We start from the raw sequence: 11,015 nt of genomic DNA, 5'->3' as shown, positions 1-11,015 counted from the left end.
ACGACAAAATAAGTAGGAGTAGTACCAAGATCTCAAGAAATAACATGAAATAACTTTATTTAAAACTAATCGACTAATGTATGATTTACCACAAAAATGAGTCGATAAAGCTAACTCAAGTTATTAATTAATAGAATAAGAGATAAAATATGGGTCAAAAACACGTAAAATATCGTCTTATCACAGCATATAACATATTCTAAACTAGGAAATTTTATTATAATTTACAAAGAAAACTAACAATCTACTAATCGTAATCTGCCAGTTACCAAACACTCAAATTAATTATGGTAATTATAATATGCTAGTCAAACTTTTTATTATAACCTCTTATTTATAATCTGCTGAAATTAATCCGCTGTTTACCAAACATGGCCTAAATAAACTGGGCGAAGTTAATGACTTAAGGACTTGCGGGTTGGAAAAAGTGACGTGTTTAGGTAATTAGGATGAGTTAAGATTTAAATTTCTTAATTTTAGGTAATGGATAATGTGTGACATTTTGGGATGAGTTTAGATATTTCATTTATTTACATTTACGTAAGTAATGATCTCACTTGTAACGTATACTCTTCGCTAATAAACACGGACAATAAAAAGAAACACATGGTGTACTTTGACAAAATATTAAATCCTACACTCTTTTATGGACAAAGTAAAATTGTGTGTTTGATTTAGCGATTACGTAAATAAAATGTAATTCTACACTAATTTCTCTCAGACAACTTTTAAACTTGTAAATGATAAACTCATTTATTTACTTGATCCGTTTTAAATATAAGACGGAAATATCGGTAGGGAAGAATTGGGGGATACAAGTAATTTGTGATTAGATTAAGACGACCAGTTTTTTTTTTCTAGCCTTTTTGTGCCACCATTTCGCGCACTCTCAAGTCAAGGATAATCCATATTCCATAATCCATTGTTCTATACATAGATTACATACAGGTATAATTTCATTCTTATCTATCCAACTGATTTAATTTCAAAACAAATAGTACCAATTTGGTTACTTTAATACTTTATACTAATCTATTGATCATTCATCAAGATTCTGTAATCATGGAGCTCTCAGAAATGGTTGAATTTGCTAGAAATTTTGCAGTAATGATCAAAATCACTGGCCCTGTAAGCTCTCCACAACTTCTTATGTTTGCGTTTCTTTGATTTATTTGATGATCATCCATCAGTTTTATTACTCGTTCCGTCTCGGTCCTTTGTTTACCTTTTATATTCTCTCTAAGGCATTTTAATCAAAGATAGATAAATGATTGGGACGGAGTCACGGAGGGTGTACTTTTTTGTTTGTTAAATTGCCCTTTATTGAATTCAATTGATTTTTAGGATCCAAAGGGGTTAAAGATGAGAAATCATGCATTTCATCAATACATGTAAGTTTAAAGTTATGATTTTTATTGGGTTTTTTGTGGGATTTTCTGGGTTTTTTTGTTATGTGTTTTTAGGGTTTTTGTTATTGTTGTTATTGTACAGTTCAGGCAAGACAACCCTTTCAGCTTCGGGGTTGCTGTTACCTAGGAATGTTCAGAAAGATATGAACTTTGAGAGTTGTGAAAAGGGTGCAGTTGTTGTTACTGTTGCATCAATTGTTGAGCCTTTTTTGTCACAAAAGTCGAAAATGATCGATGCCCAGGTTTCATTCTATTGATCATGTTTTGTTTTGCTGTGAGTTTTGGGTGTTTTTACTGTTATGATTGTGTAGTAATGCTTAATTAATGTGCTTTAGAGTATCCCTGAGTTGATTCCTGGTGCTCAGATTGAGGTTATGGTTGAGGTAATGTGATTGTTCGTTGGTGTTTGTTAGCTGTTAATCAAGGGAAATGCTCACTGGAGCTGATGTTGTGCTATTTGTTTTCATATATAGATGAAAGAAGGAACACTGCAAAACCCCGTGTCATTGGATGGTGGAGGTTCTAAGTGGTTTAGTGCCCGAGTTGTGAGAGTGGTAGGTGTTTGTGCTCGCTCTTTGCTCAAGGAATTGATGAATTGTGCCTGCTTCTTTGTTAGGTCATAAGTTTCGATGCCATTGACAGATATGGTAAATAGAGAATCGTTGTTTTTAGATGAAGAAAACCCTAAAAACACATTCACAAAAAACCCTAAAAAGTTAATTGATCGTGACCTAATAAGTTTGATGTTTTCATTTATCTGGTAAAAGCTATGTTTCTCCTTAAGTCCTATGCTCATTGCTTCTGAAGTCAGAGTTGCTGTCACAAGAATTATATAGGCTTTGTTGATGAGTTTTACGAATTCAGCTTCTCCTTTTGCTATTTTGTCTCAAATTTTTGGTATTGAATATAGATGTCTTGTCTCCTCCATGGTAATATCTTAGTGCAATCTCATGTAAACTTATGAAGGTCGATGTCCCTGCGTCTTCTTCAGCAGTCCGATCGTTAATTGAGGCTTCTTCTGGATCATCTGAGCAATGTTGGGAGGTTGGCTGGTCATTGTCAGCTCGCGTTGACAGCTCTCAAAAGTTGATGGCTTCTGAGATACAGGTTTGCCTTTTAGATACATTGTTCCCTTCTTCTGTACTCCACACTTGAGATTGCAAAAAGTTTATGCATGCTGTTTTTTCCTTAATACAATGTACACTGAAATACTGAATCAATTGTTTTTTGTGGAAGTTGACACATACACTTTAGTTTTCATTAGTTCAGTTCTTTTTCGATGAAACATACCCTACGCGTCATCATTGAGATAATAATGAACGAGCGCATGTTTTTTTTTTTTTTTTTTTTTTTTTTTTTGGCGGGCAATGCTCATCTCACGGATAGTGCAAGTCTGCAAGATGTAAAACTATTCTTACTTTGACACAAGAAAATCTTGAGGCTGTAATTGTTGGTCTATCTGCTTTCGTGTTCTGACTTATTTTGTCTTATCACTCTTTGGTAATGCTGCTGTTTTGAATGATAGCGCTCTTTGCTTTAGAGTTGGAAGTTGGAACAGCTGATGTCCTGTTGGTAAACTCACTTTCCTGTTTTATATTTTAGGCAAAGAGTAAAGATGGATTGAAGGATGTGAACCTGATAAGCAAGGCTGCTACTAGGATTGCATTTCTTTTACTGCCTTCATTATGTGAGGTGAAGTTTCTTGTGTGGCTAGTTTATTAGCGTTCTGTATACATTGCCTGATTTATGTTTTGAAATTTCTATCACATGTTTATAGGAGTGACGAGGTAGATTACTTTTTTCTAGGATGTACCTGAGGTTAAGATGGCAAATACCAATAAGAGAGGAGATTTTGTTCTTTCAATGGGATCCCCTTTTGGAATTCTGTCTCCACTGCACTTCTTCAACAGGTTAGAGTTTGAATTTTATTAGATTTCTGCGGTCTCAGTTCGTCTTGCTGTGGAAATGCTGGTGAATATAATTGAGATAGTTGTTGGTGATTCTAGTCGATGACATATATTGATATATGAATATGAAATGAATTCCATCGATTAATAACAAGAAGCTACCTTCAATGAATGGCTCGATCAAAATGCAAAACTAGATGTAGAGCATGCTTCTTAGTTCACAAAAACTCATATGAGTTGGTTGCGAGCAACTTATTAACCTTATAGGCGAGAGTTGCTTCTTTTATGATGAGTTTTTTTTTTAGCGTGTTTTTGGTCTAATTGTATAATATTTCTCTGTTTGAATCAGCATATCGGTTGGTTCAGTAGCCAACTGTTATCCATCCGCGTCTTCGAATAAGTCATTGTTGATGGCTGATATACGATGCCTTCCAGGTACAGCTACTTCTTACCTAAGCTACTTCTTCCTTGTTGATTAGCTTTATTTGACAAAAGCTTCTGGACTCTTACTTGTGACTGCAACAGGTATGGAAGGGAGTCCTATCTTTGGTCAACATGCATGTCTTGTCGGTATTTTGAACCGACCATTGCGGCAATCTGGGGGTGCTGAAATTCAGGTATCTTTCTATTATATCAAGTGCCTTATTATAACCCCTTGTTTGGAATTTTGGATGAGGCAAGGGAGAGGGACAATTTCCCTTGCTTGGTACTTTGGTTAGGAGATTGGAGGAGGGAAAGGCACGGATCCATTCCCCTTAGAAGCCAAATTGAAATTGTTTCAGTAAATTAAATATTCGGGAGGGTGACACAATTGCTTCACTATCCCCTCCTTTTCTTTCCAGTCCCCTCCATTTAAACGAGGTGTAAAGTCCATCTGAGTACATTACTGATTACCCTACCACTGAATGACAGGTAGTGATTCCATGGACTGCAATAAAAGGTGCCATGATTGACTTGTTTCAGTCAAATTATCCAGGGAAAGGAATACAATATGTTGGGAACTGCTCTGATGTAACGACCGCGGATTCAAACTCTCTTAAATGCCAAATCCTGCCCGAATTTATCAACAGGCATCCTGTGAGTTGTTCCTCTGCACCTTTAGTCGTACAGCAGTCAATGGCTTCTGTCTGTCTCATCACTCTTGATAATGGTGTGTGGGCGTCTGGAGTTCTTCTCAACAAGGAAGGTTTAATACTCACAAATGCTCACTTGCTAGAGCCATGGAAATATGGGAAAACAGCAATACAACGTGGTCGTTCTAAAACAAGTATGAAAAACATCTTCACAATGTTAGAGGATTCTGTGCCTCAAAGATTTGAACAGTCTAGTCAGGTTATGCAGCCAAATGCTTTAGAACCTCTGGATTATCTGAGTAAAAACCGTGGATTCCAACCAGTTCACCAAGTTACGAGCCAAATAAGTGTCCGTGTAGACATTGACAAATCATGGCTTTGGTGCGATGCTAAAGTAGTATATGTTTCTAAAGGGCCGTTGGACATCTCCTTGCTACAGCTTGAATCTGTTCCACATCAGCTTTGCCCTATAAATGTGGATCTTTCCTGTCCTTCTCTAGGATCAAAAGCATATGTTATTGGGCATGGATTGCTTGGGCCTCGTTGTGGTGAGTATAATATATTTTTCCTTACTGTCCACTGTGAGTGTCGAAAATTGAACTTTACTTTTTAAGGTATGATAATTTATGACCATGCCTCACCAAAGTCCGCATGGCAAAAGCCGAGAATTCTGTGTATGGACCATTGAGAAGAATATTTTCTGATTTATAGTCTTATTCGCAAACCATCTCTCTGATTCATTTAAAAAACTAGATCAATCATACCATTTTACTTTTATTTCATTTTCAGTTTACGGATTAGTCAACATTTTATCGATGGTCCAACTCTTTATACTTTTACAGTCTCAATGTCTCATGCAACCTTCCTAACTTTTTTGCTAGACTTGTCGCCGTCCATATCCTCTGGTGTGGTTGCGAAAGTTGTGAAATCAAAGTTGGATGTCTCTCACCAACTTGATTTGCATAAAGGCGGAGAGGTCCCTGTTATGCTGGAGACTACAGCTTCAGTACATCCTGGTAGTAGTGGTGGTGCCGTGGTCAATTCAGCTGGCCACATGATTGCTCTTGTGACAAGGTACGCATACATAGGACTAATCTGTGAAATTACTTAAATTCCTCATAAGTTCAATAGAATTAATGAAGTAATAAACCCTTACACTAATTTTCTTTATGGATCATCTACACAAGTTACGTAGATTGACTGAAAGGAATACTCGGTAATATGTGACTCTATATGCCTTTTAGGGTCCGTTTGGATTGAAGGAATTGGAGAGAAGGGGAGGGGAGGGAAAGGGAGGGATTTAATTTCTTTTGTTTGGATAAAAAATATGGGAGAAAGGAAATGGAAGGGGAGAGAAATGAGAGGACTTATTTTCCCTCCTATAGAACAAACTATAATCTTTCCAAGCGTGGCAAGATTTGGAAAGAAAACATTATTTGGACTCTAATTATACCACTAGCATCCTTCAATCCTCCATCCATTCTTCATCTCCCTCCTTCCTCCCCTTCCATTTCCCTTCATAATTTTTGTTATCCAAACACCCACATCCCATTTGCCCTCCCCTTCTCTCCCCTCCCTTCACCTCCCCTCACTCCCCCTCCCCTCCCCTTCCCTCCTAAAATTGTATCCAAACGGACCCTTAAGGAATACTTGGTAATATATAACTATACGGAGTGACCAAGTAGAACACAAATTTGGTAATAAGTGAGTGTGGGAGGATTTTTTATTATAATTTGGTTAGACAACCTATGTTACTCTAACTCGAGTACTCGACTGCAAGTATCGGACGCGACACGGTGTTGGAGTTTCGGATATGGTTATTTTCCTCGAAGTTTCAATTATTTGTCTAAAATGAAGTGCCAAAATGTCGTGTTGTGTCGGACACTCCAGAAGTGTCGGACACGTGACACGCGACCTAAGTGTAGTGTCGGAGTAACATAGCATTCAACCTTCTTGTGTGTTTAATCTGAATTATTTTACTATGTTTGTGTTACAAAAAAGAAGTGGTTGGTATTGCAATTTGTTCATAAAATCGTGTTACTGGAATGTTTGTGGTACGACGACACAGCCAGTGCCACTGTAATTTTGAAAACATGGTTAGCACTGATATCTTAACACTATGTTCATGTGCATACAGCAACGCAAAGCATGGTGGAGGGACAGTTATACCGCACATGAATTTCAGCATTCCATCTGGAGCTCTGGAGCCCTTGTTCATATTTGCTAAAGGTAAACCTGCTTCAATCTGCTCGGTCTTAAATATTGGTTTCAGTCTTGATAAGCTGATAGCTAAGTCTGTCTCCGGGACTTATGGTCATTGAGTTAATTAAATGAGGAATACATATGGATTGGTGTCAAAGGCGTGTCGTCGTACATTGTATGTCTGATTCTCGAGCAGGTTCTAGCGTATTTTTTCTGAGCTCCAGCTTATACCTGACATCTTACTGTGACAGATGTGCGGGATGTGACGCTCTTGCAGCAACTGGACAGACCAAATTTGGAACTTGCCTCGGTGTGGGCCATGATGCCGAAAATTTCCCCCGAGCCAGAACCATTGTTTCGTGGTAAGGGATCTCAATTTGCCAAGTTCATGCATGAGCAACAAGAGTTGCCGTGGAAATCACGTCAACGGAATCCGACTGAAAACCTCACCCGTGACACTATTCCTAGCAAGTTATGACGGTCATCTGTGGGTATAGACAATAACCAGCAGAACCGGAATGTAGAAATTTGGGAACTTTGGGACAGGACCCGTGTAATAGTGCATTTTGTTCTTGTACTCTATTTTTCGATGAAGTTATTTCGGTCTAACAGCCGAGATAAGTCTGTAAGCTGCGCAATTTTTATGTCGATGGTTTTGAACCTAATCTACAAGTGTTACCGGCTTACTGCTTGATGATACTCCGTATCTGTTGCGAGAACATGACAACATAGTAGCTAATCTGCTGCTTCGGAGATTCCACCACCCCACTATAATACGGCGAGGACCAAACTCTCAGAGACCGTCTCACGAATACTCGTTGAATTACAACCTATCTGGCTACAATTAGTCTAACTATAGACGGATATATCCGTCTAAAGTGAAAAATGGGTCAAATATGTTTAAAGTGGTGATATTTTTGGGCCTCATAATGCAACTTGTTGCTTGTCTTATGCTTAAAATGGGTGGATATTTGATGGTCTGGTGGAAGCAAAGCAGCGGGGTCATCTTCACGTGGTGGTGGAAAGCGATTGTCGAGATGTGGTGGAAGCATTGAAGACAAAACAGCAGGGCCGGAGCATTTTTCATAAAGTTCTTGGATGATATTTTATTTCTTTGTATTGTAATTCGTTTAGTTCCATTGTTTGGTCTTTTACTCGTAGAAATAATAACGGTGTGGCACATGCTCTAGCGCACGTCGAACCTAGATTAGTTGGAAAACGTGTGTGGTCGAACTCTTTGCCTCCGGCTGCTGAAGAGGCGGTACGTTTTGATGATTTATCTATATACTCCCTCCCATCCAAACCAAATGTTACATTTGACTTTATTACGCTTGTCGAGGCGCGTTTTGCAACGTGAATATCTTTAGTTACACATTATTAAAAATCATAAAAACTTGATATTCTTATAGCATTCATGACGATGAATCAAACAAGATCTCACATGACTATGTTTTCTCTTATACATTACTAATAATACCTAAGATTCTCTACAATGATGAATAGTGCCAAAAAGTCAAATGTAACCTTTGGTTTGGATGAGAGGGAGTAGCTAATACCTTCGGGTGTTCTTCTCAAAAAAAAAAAATGGATGGATATTTGGTCCGTCTATAACTACAGACAGATATTTCCCGTCTATAATGAGAATTTGTGTTCTGGCCATCTCCGTGGCGTCCTTGATTATTTTTCTTTTTGATGTTTAGTGTCCTTTTTTTTCTGATTCCAATTGTGCCAAAGACTTTGTATCACTTATCTGAATTCTGATCACAATTACCGTCTCTTGTCACTTTACAAGCTGAAAACACCCGAGTAATATTCACGTATCGTGCATACAAAACGCTTTGGCAAATGTTAAAAGCGAAAATTTAGATTACATCGTAAGCTCACATAAACTGTGAAACTACAGAGTTTTAGAGTATTACAGTAAGCAGAATGCCGAAGCAAAACTTAACGAACACTAAACATAGTCGATACCAAAATACAAAAGCAGTCTAGACGTCTAGTTACGAGTCACCACTAGTCTCGTCTAAAGACGGACATTTAGGATGCAAACATACACAAAACGATTAAACCAGCAAAACTTATATATACATTAACATTAGCATGGATAGATCTTTGATGTCTTCTTTCTTCATTTTCATTCCATGCTTGTTCTTTCTTCGGAGCTTAGAAGTGTCTGCTCCTAGACTCCCCACTGTAGAGCCTGTTCAATACAATAAAAACGGTTTTTGTTAAAACAAATTACCGATAAAGGGTAAATTATAATTTTAAAAAACGTCTTTAATCAGACTTCTCTCGAGTTATAGGATATGATTATAGGATATGATACGATCCATCATATTATGAAGTACTCGTATTATTATTATATAACTATGACGAAGTAAAGATTTGGGCCTAAAATATAAATAATCAATTAAACTATCGTTTTATATTGATCGTCTTCATTATTCTTCCATCTTAGGCCCATTTGAACACGACAATTAATATCTCTGGTGGCGTGTTAAAAGTCAATTGGGATCCTCTTCATTTCTTAAATATGAGGAAATATGTTCGACGACGGTCATTTTTCTTCCGATCATGTATTATATTCTTAATTTTATTTCATTTAGGCGTTATAATCGTATCAACATGTCATCAGTCCATCGTCCGATTGTCCAAGGCGACTTGGAACAACATATACAAATGTCCCATATTATGTACAATCAATAAGTCTTGCTTCTTCCTCGAAAAAAAAAAAAAAAAAAAACTTAATACAGTCTGAAATAAGACGGATTAAATGTCAGCCATTTTTTAATAAAATGTAATCATTTAATGACAAATGTTATACAAAGTTATCATTTTTACCCTAAAAATGTGGTAATATTTTATCAGAAAATAGGACTCGTAATATTTTATCGTAAAATGACTATATTTGATCCGTCTTATTTCAGACTGAATTTGTGAGGTACAAATTGGGTTCGATCTTTATTTAGCTCCTCAATATACATCATACTCAAATAAAGGCATCAAATAAGTTAGTAGATAACACGTTAAAAATGAAAGTATTCGTTATCAGAAGATCGTCTCATATGAGAATTAGCGTAAGGAAAATTACCAGTCGTAAACAGTGGGAGAGGAGGAAGAGGCAGGCTTATCAAAGATATGAGCACCAAGAGTCTTGGTGTTGACGTTACTCCCAGGGTGAAACACGCTCCTCCACACATTCTCCTTCCTCGCCGATGTCGGTGTCGACGGTGTCACCGGTGTTGTTGGTGTTGGAGGACTCGCCGCCATGGCATCCACACCTTATCATATATCCAACGTACACATTAATTACTCATATTATACATAGCATAAAAACAGTATTATTTTAATAAAGAAAATGATAAATACAGCTATAAAAGAAAATAAATCCTTAATATTTGTATTAATTGCATGAAGTAATTTGTAATTTGATAGTACTTAATTTCTAAATTAATACCACATATAGAACGTATTAAATATTTAAATATAAACCTAAAGGACTATATTTAACATTACCATTTTAATAAATACGTAAATTAATCATCTTATATTCTTATCATAACATGATCCCCTTATATAAAGGCGATTTTGATGTTGTCTGGTTTTAAACTAAGGTCATGATTATCACAATAATTTTATCGGTTCCATGATCATATTATACAAAGGCCATTTTGATATCGACCGGTCTCAAACAAAATGATCTCATAATATTATGATCGAATGATCGATCTAACTATATTTAGGTTATTAATGTTTCTTTTAGGATACACGTTAGAAAAAACTTATTACGTGCATGATTTATGTGGTTAGAAATACCTTTGTTTAGATCTTGAGTGTTGAGTTTCCTAAGTTTGTCAAGGCCACGTTCAGGGTGAGGGCCAGCAACAAGATCATCCCAAAGTTTTTCTAAGAGCACCATTTTTTGTTCCTTAATTTAATTTTTGATATTTTTATTTTTAAGAGAAAGATGGATAATAATGGGATATAAGGTGAGTTGTTTATATAGACAAAAGATAGTGTACAAATATCTTCCTTTGGATACCCATCAACTTTAAAAAAAAAATAAAAAAAAATTGAGCAATAGTTCCAAGGTTGGTGATGGGTCAATTTGCTAATTTTATACGGAGTATCTACCAATAAATTTTTGATATTTGTCATTGAGTGATTATTTATCGGGTTAAAAAAAGGTTGTGTAGATACTCTGTGGTAAATGGAGTATATGTTAGAGTTCTCTATAGCGGGTTTATAGAAATAGGTGTATGAGATCGACTTATAAGCAATTGATGATAGGAGGAGTAATACACTTAGATATAAGCTAGTTTCTTTACTATTTTTCTACTGATGTGGGATGATGCACTTTACACACATATGAAAAGAGACTTCAACACTATACAAGAACGTTTTACGGATTCTTGTATAAAACG

At 36.5% G+C, this 11,015-nt stretch overlaps 2 protein-coding genes across 3 annotated transcripts; one reads left to right on the top strand and one right to left on the bottom strand.

Moving 5' to 3' along the window:
* The first annotated feature begins 744 nt into the window (after positions 1-744).
* On the top strand, positions 745-7,254 carry LOC141592917 (glyoxysomal processing protease, glyoxysomal). 2 transcript variants are annotated; one of them, XM_074413803.1, is made up of 15 exons: positions 745-948; positions 1,052-1,128; positions 1,345-1,391; positions 1,492-1,651; positions 1,745-1,792; positions 1,883-1,963; positions 2,376-2,516; positions 3,012-3,101; positions 3,216-3,319; positions 3,666-3,751; positions 3,842-3,933; positions 4,229-4,937; positions 5,271-5,463; positions 6,527-6,618; positions 6,843-7,254. In XM_074413803.1, exons 2-15 carry the CDS (start codon positions 1,063-1,065, stop codon positions 7,067-7,069), a joined length of 2,136 nt encoding a protein of 711 aa, XP_074269904.1. In that variant the 5' UTR covers positions 745-948; positions 1,052-1,062; the 3' UTR covers positions 7,070-7,254. The 2 variants fall into 2 exon arrangements, with proteins under 2 accessions (XP_074269904.1, XP_074269905.1); XM_074413804.1 differs by lacking the exons at positions 1,745-1,792; positions 1,883-1,963 and having other exon boundaries at positions 852-948.
* A 1,183-nt stretch (positions 7,255-8,437) lies between these two features.
* Positions 8,438-10,744, bottom strand: LOC141592918 (auxin-repressed 12.5 kDa protein-like). The gene is made up of 3 exons (XM_074413805.1): positions 10,408-10,744; positions 9,683-9,872; positions 8,438-8,791 (listed from the first exon to the last, which is right to left on the bottom strand). The coding sequence occupies exons 1-3, from the start codon at positions 10,508-10,510 to the stop codon at positions 8,755-8,757; spliced, it is 330 nt and encodes a 109-aa protein (XP_074269906.1). The 5' UTR covers positions 10,511-10,744; the 3' UTR covers positions 8,438-8,754.
* Between the last annotated feature and the right edge of the window lie 271 nt (positions 10,745-11,015).

The sequence above is a fragment of the Silene latifolia genome, chromosome 7 (genome assembly GCF_048544455.1).
Source record: "Silene latifolia isolate original U9 population chromosome 7, ASM4854445v1, whole genome shotgun sequence".
Lineage (NCBI taxonomy): Eukaryota > Viridiplantae > Streptophyta > Magnoliopsida > Caryophyllales > Caryophyllaceae > Silene > Silene latifolia.
Note: the sequence above shows the minus strand (reverse complement) of the source record. Positions and strands in the feature narration are given on the sequence as shown.